This window comes from Lissotriton vulgaris, chromosome 2_1 (genome assembly GCF_964263255.1).
Source record: "Lissotriton vulgaris chromosome 2_1, aLisVul1.2, whole genome shotgun sequence".
Lineage (NCBI taxonomy): Eukaryota > Metazoa > Chordata > Amphibia > Caudata > Salamandridae > Lissotriton > Lissotriton vulgaris.
The window spans coordinates 1,846,640,419-1,846,653,502 of NC_141687.1; the positions used below are offsets into that span (position 1 = coordinate 1,846,640,419).

General features: G+C 40.8%; 1 protein-coding gene across 2 annotated transcripts in view; it reads left to right on the top strand.

The window, feature by feature from the left end:
• The window catches only part of MAP2K5 (mitogen-activated protein kinase kinase 5), a 1,222,966-nt gene that overhangs the window by 721,609 nt on the left and 488,273 nt on the right, over window positions 1–13,084 (top strand). For both annotated transcript variants that reach the window (XM_086958013.1, XM_086958012.1), the window contains exon 13: window positions 8,230–8,278. In XM_086958013.1, coding sequence (XP_086814139.1) covers window positions 8,230–8,278 — 49 coding nt within the window. The remainder of the gene's footprint in view (window positions 1–8,229; window positions 8,279–13,084) is intronic.

Consider the following 13,084-nt stretch of genomic DNA (forward strand, 5'->3'; position numbering starts at 1 on the left):
TGGTGTGAGGCACTTGTACAGGGTGAATGGCGAGTGGTGGGAAATATCCACAGGTGCTCGGGTCTTCTCAAAGACCTGTTAAAATCAGACCCAAAACTGTAAAAAAAAGAAAAAACATAAACACACAAAAATCGTGCATACTCCTGTAGGGGCTTAGCCCATCCTGCAGGACTGAAGAAATGTAGTTGACGGGAATCCCACCAAGACTGTTATAAGATTCTCCACCACCCCCACTCTACAGTTGGCTTCTTAATATTTGTACTTTACCTGAATTGTCAAGCAAACTGAATTATCATGGGGCCAGGTTGTGGGAGAATACATCATAGTTCACTTGTGAGTTAAAGTACGAATTTCAGAGTGTGTTCAGGATTGAAATTTATCAGCTACCATCCTTGCGGCCTGCCTTCTGAGGGTCGTCACGGCCCTGGTCCACGAAGACCTTTCGAGATTTATGCCTGGCTGGTCTACTCACTTGAACCTCAGAAGAACCCATAATTGGCTAATGGCGGTGAAAGACTGGACAAATCCACAAGTGTTCCTATCACTCAACGCTGAAAAAGCGTTTGACGTAACTGGTCATTCCTGGATGCCACTTTGACTAAATTCGGATTCGGGCATACATTTGGCAGTTGGGTTGCACTCCTCTATAACCAGCCTGCGGCAGCAGTGTGAGGCAACGGAAGGTGCTCGGCACTATTCCCTATTGAGAGAGGGACACAACAGGGCTGCCCACTCTCACCTCTTCTCTTTGTTCTAACCCTTGAGTCTTTGGCATGCACAGTTCGAGGAAATCCTAACATTCGAGGATTTCAAAAGACACCCCCGGATAGCGGGGAGGAAAATATTTCATTATACGCCGATGATATCTTACTATACATTACCAACCCTACCACGACGATTCCGGCCCTGTTCGACACCATAATAGAATACGGCAGCTACTCTGGTTACAAAATTAACTGGAACAAATCCACGTATTCACGTTATAGTGCCCGACTAACGCCCAAATAGATTGGCCTTTGCGTGGCGCAGTGCGAACAGTACAAGAGTGCTTCTTATACCTAGGGGTATTTGTGACCCCCACATCCAGAGACTTTTAGAGAAAACAACCTTGGGAAAATCATACGCAACTTTAAAGCGTACGGGGAGAGATGGAGATACCTCCCTCTCTTCCTGCTCGGACGGGCGGCCATTTTTAAAATCATTACCTTGCCCCAACTGCTATATGCGCTCCAAAATACATACCATCCACTCCCCAGGAACACCTTTGCAGGGATGGACAGTAAAATTCGATCATTATTGTTGCAAGTGGCACCTCCCCAGGGTGGCGCTTAAGACACTGCAACAAAATACATATAACGGGGGAACGCACTCCCTGATATAGAGGCCTACTATTGGGCGTCCCACCTGGTACCCATAAATGATTGGCTACATAAAGATAGGGAACACCCCATGTGTCAACTAGAACAGGACGAAATGATGCCACATACACACTTACACTACTTATACGGGGGAAAGGGGGGCTCCCACTTGTTACCCACAACACAGGTTACCTTGGCGGCATGGGCGAGGGCGCCCAAAACCATGGGTGGTCAGGCCTAATCACGAAGAATACTCTGCTCTGGAAAGGAAGCTGGTTCAAAGAGATACTAAAGCTTAAAGGGTTTAAGACCTGGGATCTCTTCGGGATTTCTTCAATAGAAGACATCATGGAGAGAGGGGAAGTTAAAACATGGGCGAAACTAAAGCAGGAATACGAAAGAAATAACTCCCAATTCATTCAGTATGCTGGCAGGCAGAGAACATCCAATGTGAACCACTCATGGAGTACGGACCATTGGAAGGCAGACTCCTGCAAGAAGAACAAATAAAAAAGGTGGTCTCTTTTACCTACAAAACTATTAACAATAATATTCCAGATGGGTTGAGAGGGCTTCGAGCACGATGGGAGTAAGATGTGGGGTCTCAAGGACATAGATTGGGAGGTGGCGTTAATGCACACCAGAAAAGTTGCCATTAAAGCAAGGCTCCGTCTCATTCAATACAAGATACTACATAGAATCTATTATGACAAGATCAGACTGCATAAAATGGGAAGGGAGGAGTCACCAATTTGCCCCACCTGTAAAACGATCAAAGGCGACTTCTTCCATACAATCTGGGCATTCCTGAGCTCCTGATATACTGGTCACAGATAATTGAGACACTAGGAATGGTCATGGGGGTGACTTTGCCGGTTGAACCATGATTCCTGGTGCTGGGGATTCCAAGTGAGGTGGACATCACCAGGACTCAACTAAATTTTGCCTCTCTGGGACTGGTGGTGGCCAAAAGGGACATAGCCAGAAGATGGGGGGTGGCTGAAAACCCTACAATTCAGGAGTGGATGAGAGGAATGGACTTATACATGGCTGCCGAGCACACTACGTACTGTAGCAGAGGGTGCCCTAGAAAATTTCACTGAATCTGGGGTCCATGGAGGAGACACTGTGGGTTGGACTTAGGAGATGACACACACCAATCCACAATACACATATCCCAGAAGACTTCCACTGATAGATCAGAGGGGAGCCTCCCTTAGAGAGAAACCCTAGTCGGTAACCACTACTGTTCCCCAGACCCAAGATGGAATGTGTAATGGACATGTAAGAACACTGGTGGTAAACACAAATCAGCACGAACCAAGGAGATGGGGGAGTTCGCCATGCTGAGGATGAAGTTTTTTGGAAGCGATCAATTATTACAGTTGTAATGTTTGACATGTATTCTGTTGCTAACTAAAACATAAAATAATATAAATTAAAAAAATTGAAATTTATCAAACCTACTGCTTTAAGAACTAGAACCTAATTCTGAATGTCCTGATGTGTCACACAGGAGGACAGAAGAATTTTATTTTTGTACTTTACTTTTCGTATTGACCTATGCATATGATTTATGCTGCAAATGCACTGTGATTGGCGAAAGCATGAGAATATTGAATCATTCGTATCCCGCCCACATCCTTCCTCTCTTGTTTAATTCACAGTTAGTCCCTTCTTTCCCTGTACATGCCTGATACAAAGGTGACATGCCACTCTAAGGTTTATTTTCCATTTCAAATGTCCCTCTTCGTTTATTTTTTGTTTTAAATGAGACTATACTGTCCCTGCATTACTTGCTTCTGTCGGTGAGTCATCCGATACAGTTGAAAATTCTGAAAATAGTCAGCCACCTGTATCTGAAAATACAATTCCTGTGCCATGCTGGTTTCTAAGCAGCTGGCAGTTAGGGTGCCCTTTAAAGTACACTGTAATTACATGTACCCAGTGGAAGTATTTTTAAAATAATATAAATAATCTCACACAAAAATCAAACCATAACTGGTCCAGTTCTTACAAAACAACTACTCATCTTCCAGAATACCTATGCTCCCTTGGACGAGTTGATTTTTTTCTAATCTCATTCCCAGCAACCTTGTGTCTATTGTGGGATAATCTCCCCAATCCTGCTCGGATGAGCACGTTGATCGATGCAGCTCTAGCCCTTGTGATGCTGATGGAGATTACATTAGTACATTTCTCTTCCTTTCTTTTACTTAAGTTAGACAGACTAGATTGATTTAGTTTTTCTGTTGCTTGTAGCAACTGAAGGCATTGTATTGACTTAGTTCACAAAGAAGTTGTGCTGCAGGTGGTTAATTGTCACAGGAGATCCATGCAGGGATTGGTGAGACGTCACCACGAGTTGCGCTGTCATTGGTCAGTTGATGTTGTAGGTCGTGCTGTGATTGGCTGACCTTTGCGATTGGCTGGTTTTTGTTTGTGAAAAAAGTCCTCCTGAGGATTTCCCTGGATTTGAGAAGACAATGGATGTGGTTTTTCATACATGCATAAAGGTTTAAAAGATTGGAATAAGATCACATATGGTGACAAGATCAATAATAACAGCCTTCTGAATTACCTCAAATTTACCACTGCTGTGCTCCCGGAAATTCCATTCTGGTCCAGTCCTTCCTACTCTTTACATGGTTAAAGTTACCAACAATATCACTTCTCTCAAAGGCACGTCTGACTTCCTCCACGGCACCATTATCAGCTTTCTTACATCGCCTTTCACTCCATTTCTTTTAACAAGTTATCTTCCACAGAAATGCACATCCTATAGGCCAATTTCACTGCTAAACGCAGAAGCTAAAATACTGGCAAAAACATTGGCCGCATGGTTGCAACCGTATCGCACAACGCTGGTGCATCCAGACCAGTCGAGATTCATGCCAGGCCGTAATACGGCACTTAACCTGCGGCGATTACATAGCATAATGGCCCGTGTCCCCTTCATCAGGGAGGACGCCGTCATTCTTTCATTGGATGCACGTATGGCCTTTGATTTAGTTGAATGGCCATTCCTTTTTGCTGTCTTTAAACCCATGGGTTTTGGCCCTAAATTCTGTGCATGGGTACAGTTATTATACACAAAGCCACTGGCCCATGTAGTGGCAAACGGGTGCATTTCAGCTTATTTCCCTCTGGGACGGGGCACAAGTTAGGGCTGCCTGTTATTGCCGCTATTGCTTGCCCTGGTGCTTGAACCATTGGCGGCGTGAATAAGAAGAGACCCTATCATCCAGGGGCTAAAATGGACAGAGTGTTGGGAGGATCGTATTTCATTATATGCTGATGATGTGTTGTTTTATGTGGCATCCCCCGAGCGCTCCATCAGTAGACTCCTAGATATTTGTGCAGCGTAGGTAGGTTCTCCCGCTATACTATTAATTGGGATAAATTGCTTATGTATATTCTTCATGGCTGCCCCCGAGACTGCCACGCGTAAGTGAGATACAGATTGCTGCTGAAGGATACCTGGGAATTTTTTGTCACAACCCAGCTCACGCATTTTACTGAGAAAAACCTCTTAGAACCGCTAAAAGGGTCCGCCGAGATGTTAAACATTGGCAGTCCCTGCCATTGACACTATTGGGAAGAGCTGCCCTTTATAAAATGATGGCGCTCACCAAATTCCTCTATGCCTTACAAAATACTCCATTCCCAGTTCCTCCCACCTATTTTAAGGCGATTGAAGCTAAAGTGAGCAATCTCCTCTGGGATGGAAAGCCAGCTTGCATAGCCATGCAAAAAATTAGTGCAGAGCTGGTACGATGGCGGTATTGCCTTGCCAAATATAAGAGCATACTACTGGGCTTCCAACTCATAGTAATAAACCAATGGCTCTACGCTTCACAAGAGGAACCGCCGCTTTACATAGATAGATATATCCTCGGCAATGAAGGCGTTATGGGGCGCTTTACAATAAATCCCGGAAAAACACTCTTGCAGAACCTACAGCACACACTGTACAAGTATGATTCATTATGCTTCGTGCACTTGGCTAGGAAGGGCTAATAACACAATCTACACCACTATGGGAAACCCAAAGATTAGGTAGACTACGCAATAGAAAATGTTTTAGGCAGTGGAGCTTAATGGGTATCTCCAGGGTAAGAGATTTGTGGAATAAGAGTGGGGTCATCGCATTTTCTCAGCTGCAAAAACGTATGGGATGGGGCAACAGAAACTTTCCGCTACATGCAGATCAAGCATGCACTCATAAAAAACGATTTCACCAGGCACTGAACTCCCAGAGGCCTCACCGTTAGAGGATAGACTATTGACAGACCACATTACTAAAAAAGCTATTTCCCAAACCTATCGTAAAATTATAAACAATCAACCGGGCCCCACAAAACTCTTAGGGAAAGATGGCAGACGAAAATAGGGGACCTGGACAAGATGGACTAGCAGGAAGCACTAGCGTCTCCGAGAGAGGTTGCTATACCCTCCAAATTAAAATGAGTGCAGCTAAATATTCTACACTGAATCTATTATACAAGAATAACAATGCACCGAATGGGTCGCATCGACACACAATTTTGTTTGCAGCAATGTGGGAAATCGGGTACTTTTTACCACTCTATATGGGATTGGCCAGAGATTAAACCATACTAGGAAACTATCATGGGCACAGTCTCACGTGATAGTGGGACTGACGTAGTACCAGAACCCAGGAGATGTCTCCTTAATATCTGTGAGCCGACAGATCCTAACCAAATGGCCCAAGACTGGGCAACGCTGGGCATGATGATAGCAAAGTGCAACATAGCTCAACACTGGGGAGCGAGGACAATTCCAACCTATCATCAGTGGTGTTGGGATATAGACGGAGCAAGGATAGTGGAAAAAGTTGTCTATGTACATAGAGGGTGCGGCAAGAAATGGACACGTGTGTGGGGGAAATGGAATACTTTCAGAGGTAACATCTGTGATACGCCTACAGATGAATCGATGTCGGACGTCAGCGAATAATGGTCATGATTGATAGTGTGAAATGCTTATTGTACAATGTAGAATAACTGTATTATATAAGTAGAGAGAAATCCATGGGAAAATAAAATTGCAAAACACTCACTATGTAATTACTCAATGTGACATGTATATGCCTGCACTCTTATATCTATGTAATGTGTACCAATTATGTAAGATATAAATAGAAAAAAGTACGGAAAAAAACAAACCAGTGATCTTTAAATGTTTTTGTGAAATGCCAAATATTGCAGGGTAACTAAAATAGTATAGTGGGGCATAATGGCATGTTCTCTTATAAATGTTGGCAAATAATGATGTTCGGTAGTGCTTTTCAATTCATCGCATTACATGGATGCAATGTGAAACAATACAGGAGAGCAGACTATTTCAAGTCAACACGGAGGTGGAGGCATCTTGAAAGAAAAGTTTTTTTAAATCTGAAATCTGATACCTTTTTCTTACAACAAATACAATATATGAAATAAAGGATCTACTGTAGGAGGTACCAAAACGATTACACGATATAGGTGTGGCAGATGGTTTATTTTGTCCCATAAAGTATGACAAAATATTGAGGATAGTTACCTTTTATTTTCCTACATTAACACATTTTACATTTCAATAATTTTTTGAAATAGCAAAATGTTATTAGTTTTTGGAGAAGTGGCTGAAAATGCTTGTGTCCTCAAATCTTCTATGGCCTCGGGCTACTCTGATCACTCCATCTGTCCCCAAGTTTGCAGATGACGGGAGACTACCGAAGCACAGTTTGAAGAACATTGCTTTTAACTTTAAACTGTTCATATTCCTCATTGCATAAACATTTCCAGACCCTGCTGAGCTGGACAGGTATAGAGCATCATAAACTCCTTTCTATGTTGTAATAATTAAAATAAGAAGTTACTGTTTAACTAAAGTTGAACTGGGAAAATATTATCAGTTCCAAACATCCCTCTCTGACAAGACCTTGGTGCCGCACCAGAATAACCAACCTCAAAATGGCAGCTGATGTTCTCATACTTCTAAAACCTTTAGTTTCGTTTGACACCGGACAGAGACTACAATGTCTGTGAAGTCATGGAAAGAAAATGGTTTTTCTCCTGTCTTTACTAGCTCACACATTTGTCTAAATGCAGTTTTGCAAATTACTACCTCTCTCCGTCGGCTGTGGTGTACCAAGAGTCCACCTCATATGTAGTCTTTAGCTTCTATATGAAGCTTCCTATTTGGCAATAAAATATTTTCTAGCAATCTACATGCTGATGACACCAACTCTGTCTTGGAGTCGTTAGGGAAGGATCTTCTGCATTTGATATATGTATCTGAAAGCAAACCCAACACCAGTTTCCAGTATGGCTTGCTGACTTCTTCCCTCACTGACTCCCAGTGCAAAATCGTTAAACTTTCACGTAGAGTTTCTGATCCCATTCAGTACACAGTCAAAAAAGCTCATGGTTACTGCTACCAACTAAGTCGCATTCTCAAAACCAAACTCCAGACACCAGATTCCAAACTAATTAAGCAAAATAGAAACTAATTCTCATGCCGTTTCAAAAAATGTAAACTTTAGTATTTTATTTGGCCTCAGCCGAAGTTTGTAACTTCTCTGAAATTCAGGAAGAGCAAAACAAATAACAGTGGCTGCCAAGTGGCCCCAGGCCATGCGTGCCACTTTTAGCCAGTCCAGGCGTTTTAGTTGGTGCCTTTAGCAAGCTATGATCATCTAGTCTGTCCTTTGAATGGAAGTCACAAATGTATAAGTCACAAATTGCAAAGCAACACTGGCTAAAAACCCTGGGAGACTCTGAAAGCATGGTGTTATGGTGGAGGGAGGTGAGTTTTGTTCGTGGTTATGTTCCTGCCCCTAAGTTGCTTCCTTTTTCTTCTGCAGGTTGTCAAAGGTCTTACCTACCTGTGGAGTTTAAAGATCTTGCACAGAGGTGAGTTATAACGCAGTGGCATTCGAAAATGTTTGTTTGGAAACATGTGTCGGTAATTTTCGATCAGCTGGTCAAATTCAGCAGGTGAAATTAAATTTACAACTAAACAAAATGATGCATGATTGATTAATCACCATGGAAGGGCCTGCCAATATATACACATCTTAGGTTTAAGTAGTTGATTTATTCCATTTTTTTAAATTTAATTTTGGGATACATAGATTTGTTGTATTTTATTATATTCAGGACTATTTGTATCATAATGTTAGAAATATCCAGCACTGGGTTGATTATTCACTCCCAATGTGGGATAATAGGCAACCTTTGTATAGTTCTAAAACTAGGTAAGATGCCAGTAGGCACTCCTAACAAATGATTTGCTGTAGTACTCCATTACTTCTATTTTATTAAATTTGTGTGCACTGGATGGTAGGTCCCAAGTAGTCTATAGCCAAGTATCAACAGCCCCCATTTGGTTGCACTCCTTTGCATGCCCCACATAGTCACTGTTGGCTTCTAATACCACTGTGCAATTCACGCTTTTTCATATAAATCATCATTATTCCTTCATGATAAAATCATTATTTTCAAGAAAAGGTAAATGTTTTGCATATAGTGAAAATAAAGATTTACTTTATCAGTTATGTTTGTATTTATATTTTATAAATGTATGAAGTTTTATGTAGTGTAAACAGTGACACATTAGAGACAAATTTTAGCAAAAGCAAGAACAATTCTGAGACATTGTGAGTTAACTTCATCATGCGCAAAAGCAATGGGAGACTGTACATGTTTGCAAGCAGTACATCACTAAGAGAAGGGGATGGAGGAGAGTATTGTAAACCAGGTGCAGCATCCAAGATGACGCTTAGAGTACCCTGGGAGTGAAGATAAGTATAAGATTATAGACAAGCAAAGAAGATATGCAGGGGTGTTGTATACTTAAAAGGAAAGAAAACACTTGGAGATAATGTAGGCTAAACGGGAACCTGCATAGAAATGATGGAGAGGAGAGGTGGGGCTAAGAGGACCGGCTAAAACAAGCAGTGACGAAGGGAGAAAGGATGAAAGACAGTAGGCCGTTGTCATACAGCGGAGTTGACTAGGAGCTCACAAACAGTATCTTTTAAAAGAGGAGTGCTTTCAGCTCAAACGTGAAAGTGTCTAGAAATGCAGTGGTTCATAAGTCTGGAGGAAGGGAATTAAAAAAAAATTCTATTTGCACTCCCAGCGAAGGATTGTGGCATTGTCTGTTCCAGTTTAAAAGGTTGAGGCTCAAAAAGAAGAGCTTTCGAGCTATGCAGGGATCTAAACCTACCGGACCTTTTGAGTTTTGCTGCAGCATAACAAAGGCTTGGCCATATTTAGATCTGTGTGGTTAATGCATGACACCTTCTAGATAGCCCTGGCGTCTGTGAGTAGCCGTGTGAGAGTTATTAGCACTGGTGTGATGTGATCAGAGCTTTCAGTTCCAGAAGCACGATGTGCTGCAGCACCAAGCCTTGATTTCTGCGAGGTGTGTTTTAGGAAGTCCAGTCAACAAGGAGGTGCCACATTGAGTCCTTGACAGCATCACTGATTGGACCACAGTCTTAAGACCATGTTCTAGAATTGGCCTATTCCCCACAGAAGGCGCGATTAGAAACACGCCACACTTAGCCATAGCTTTGATATGCATTTCAAGGTTACGGTTATTATCAGGAGTAACTCTTAAAGATTTGGCATTGCCAATGATAGACTGCTTTGTGTCAAGGATCCCACAAGCAAAATCATGTGATATTTTGATCACAGCATCATAGCTGTACCTTTTGCACCCCCTTAAAGTCAGCCTGAGATATATAATGTATTACAAGATTCATGGGTGTGCTTTTCCGTCCAGCAGACATGGTGAATTGTCATGTGAAAATGCTTGGTATTAATGAGTAGAATTGTTTGATGAGATATACTGTGTTTTGGATTACTGCTTTCTAAAGAGTGTTTTTCTAATGTGTGGTGAAAGCGTCCTGGTATAGGTAAGATTGACCTTTATTTGACATTGAATGGTATTGAAGTTTAAACATTATATTCAATATTTTCAGCTGAGTGCTGAAGTATGTCGTTGTTTTAGAGCAAAAGTGCCTTTAAAGTTTTTCTATTGACTCTTTTTTAATGGATCATTATTCACAGAGTTCATTCCCCCTGAGGAAGCACAGTTGCATGTGCAAAATGCATTTGCAGTGAATATTTGTTATGGTTTGAATGGTGAAAATAATAATCATTTGATATTTTCAGAGAAACTCACCAAGACATTATTTCTCATGGCTTTGGAGGAATTAAACACTCAACACTGTTTTGTAAATCACATTATTCGATTCCTCAAAATGTTTGCAAAAATATTTTTTTCTCCAAAGACAAATTGGCTGGGTCAAACAGATCATATATTTGAGCCTGCCTGTAAGGGATGCAAGAGGTATAGCAGTGAAAAAAATACTACTGGATTTTGTTTTACTTGTAAGCTCTGTATAAGGTACCTGACTTATGCACCCATGTACTATGGAAGAACAATGCAGAAAGATATAAGAGGGAAACCGGAAAAAACACTTGCATGTCTATTCAAGTCAATCTTTATTTGATTATTTAAAAAATATAAACGAGCAGCATAAAAATACACTCATAATATAATGCAACAAAAGTAATTAAATAAATGAGACAAATCATGTTAAAAAGCATTGACTTACGGAAGCTTACTGCAGATTTAAAAAAATCATCTCACATAATTGCAGACTTATACATTATTTAACATTTGAAGAAAACAAAGTGTTGGTCTATATTATAAACAGGAATTGTAAAGTGGCTCTAGAGAGGGTATTAGAATTTGCCCAACAGCATAAAGTGCAGCAACGTCTGTGGTGAATATTCCTCACAGGGGTAGAAAAAGACTGATGTCAACTCATATTGACCCATTGGAAAACTGAGAGGACTGCTCTTTCCAGACTGAATCTCGTCAACAATCATCTTTGCCAAGGATGTATAACAGTAATTAAATACGGTTCTGGCCCCATGGAAATTTTCAGGACTGCATGTTGGGGTACCAATGATTTGTGATGCTCCTCTGACTGTTTGATGGGATTTCTATACAGTCCAAAGACCACAAGTGATCAAATGCAGGTTTCATAAACACCTGGTCTGCCTAATTCAGTTGCTACATGTTTAATATAGCGATGCCATGGAATTTTAAATTTGAAGTCACAACCTAGAGATTCCTCAGTGATCCGCCTATTTAGCACGATCGGTAGACCAGACAGACAGCTATAGAAGCATTAAAGCTTATTTATTATGGTACTCAGCATAGCCTAAATCCAGTTCTTCATGCCGGAAATAAAGTCAGGAACTGGGTGGCAATCCAAGTAGGCGCCTGCACAAGTAGTTTTCTTCCACCTAGAGGTTATAGGCTCTACAGTAGACCCAAATGCCAGCCCCATAGGCTACAATTTGCAGGCATTTACATTGATATATTTTCAGCAAAGGCAGGAGAAGTTTGCCACCCACCCTCTTAGCAAAGTTAAACAGGAGGCCAACTAATTGACAGAATGTTAGGGACTCGGTGGACAAACCATTAGACCGAGAGCTAGCTGAGTCAAATTCACAACTAGATATGTAAAATGGTTAAGTTTGCCAATATTTGTCCGGTTAACCTAATTAATTCTAGTTTTAGTGTTCTTGGGGCCACAAGGCTTAGAAAAAGGATGTGACAGAACCACTCATACCATTACCACACATGCCTTTACAACGCGTCCTTAACAACGCATATGCCTTTACCAAGCATAGATTTACCACGCAACATTTTGCCTTTACAAAGCATGCCTTTACAGCGAAAATGTAATTATTTTTCAGGTAAGTATAAAACCTTTTGATATATATATATATATATATATAGATATATATATATATATATATATATATATATATATATCTATATATATCTATCCGCGCTCACTCCTTTATCCTTCTAGATACTAGGAAGGCACTCCACAGGAACTTCAGTTGCCATAAATTACTTTAATCCATGATTCACAGGGATAAGTATAACATGACGCGTTTCGGCAATGCCTTAATCGTATGTTCACATTGTATCATCCGAAAAGCGGCCTTTTTAAAACCAGGGTGAGGCAGATAACATGGTCAAACATTCATAACAATAGAAAACGGACTATCTATTGCCAATTTTCGGCACCATTTTAGAGTGTCTCAATATAATTTTATCAAGTGCACATCGCATTGTTGCTCGCGAACTGTTTAAAACATAGTAATATATTAATACATTACTCATTTCATTAAAAACAGTGTCAGTATTGACATTATCAATATAACAATTGTCAGTTACATTATTACTTATGCTGTGTTTAAACATTCGTGAAACAAAAGCAGAATTTTATCAACCAATTGCGCTGTGTATCGGCAAAAAAGACAACAATTTTTATATATAAAGAATAGTGCCATGTATCAGCTATTGGAGAACACATTTTATACAGTTAATATCAGTGGCACGAAACAAATAAGTCTGTAAATGTATCAAATAAACATTTTCCAAAAGATCAGCCCCATTTACACTTAGCACCATTACAAAGTCGAAGTATAGCACAATGACAAGCGCCTCGACTACTCAGTCCCCCAAATGTACTTATAGTTCATCCCCTACGTTCATTCCCTTTGGGGTCTTTGTTCCCAGGTCTATAATATATCTAGATTCAAGCCTGCGGAACTTTCTGATCCTGTCACCTCCTCTATATATACAGATCGATATAAGTATATATATCAAAACAATAC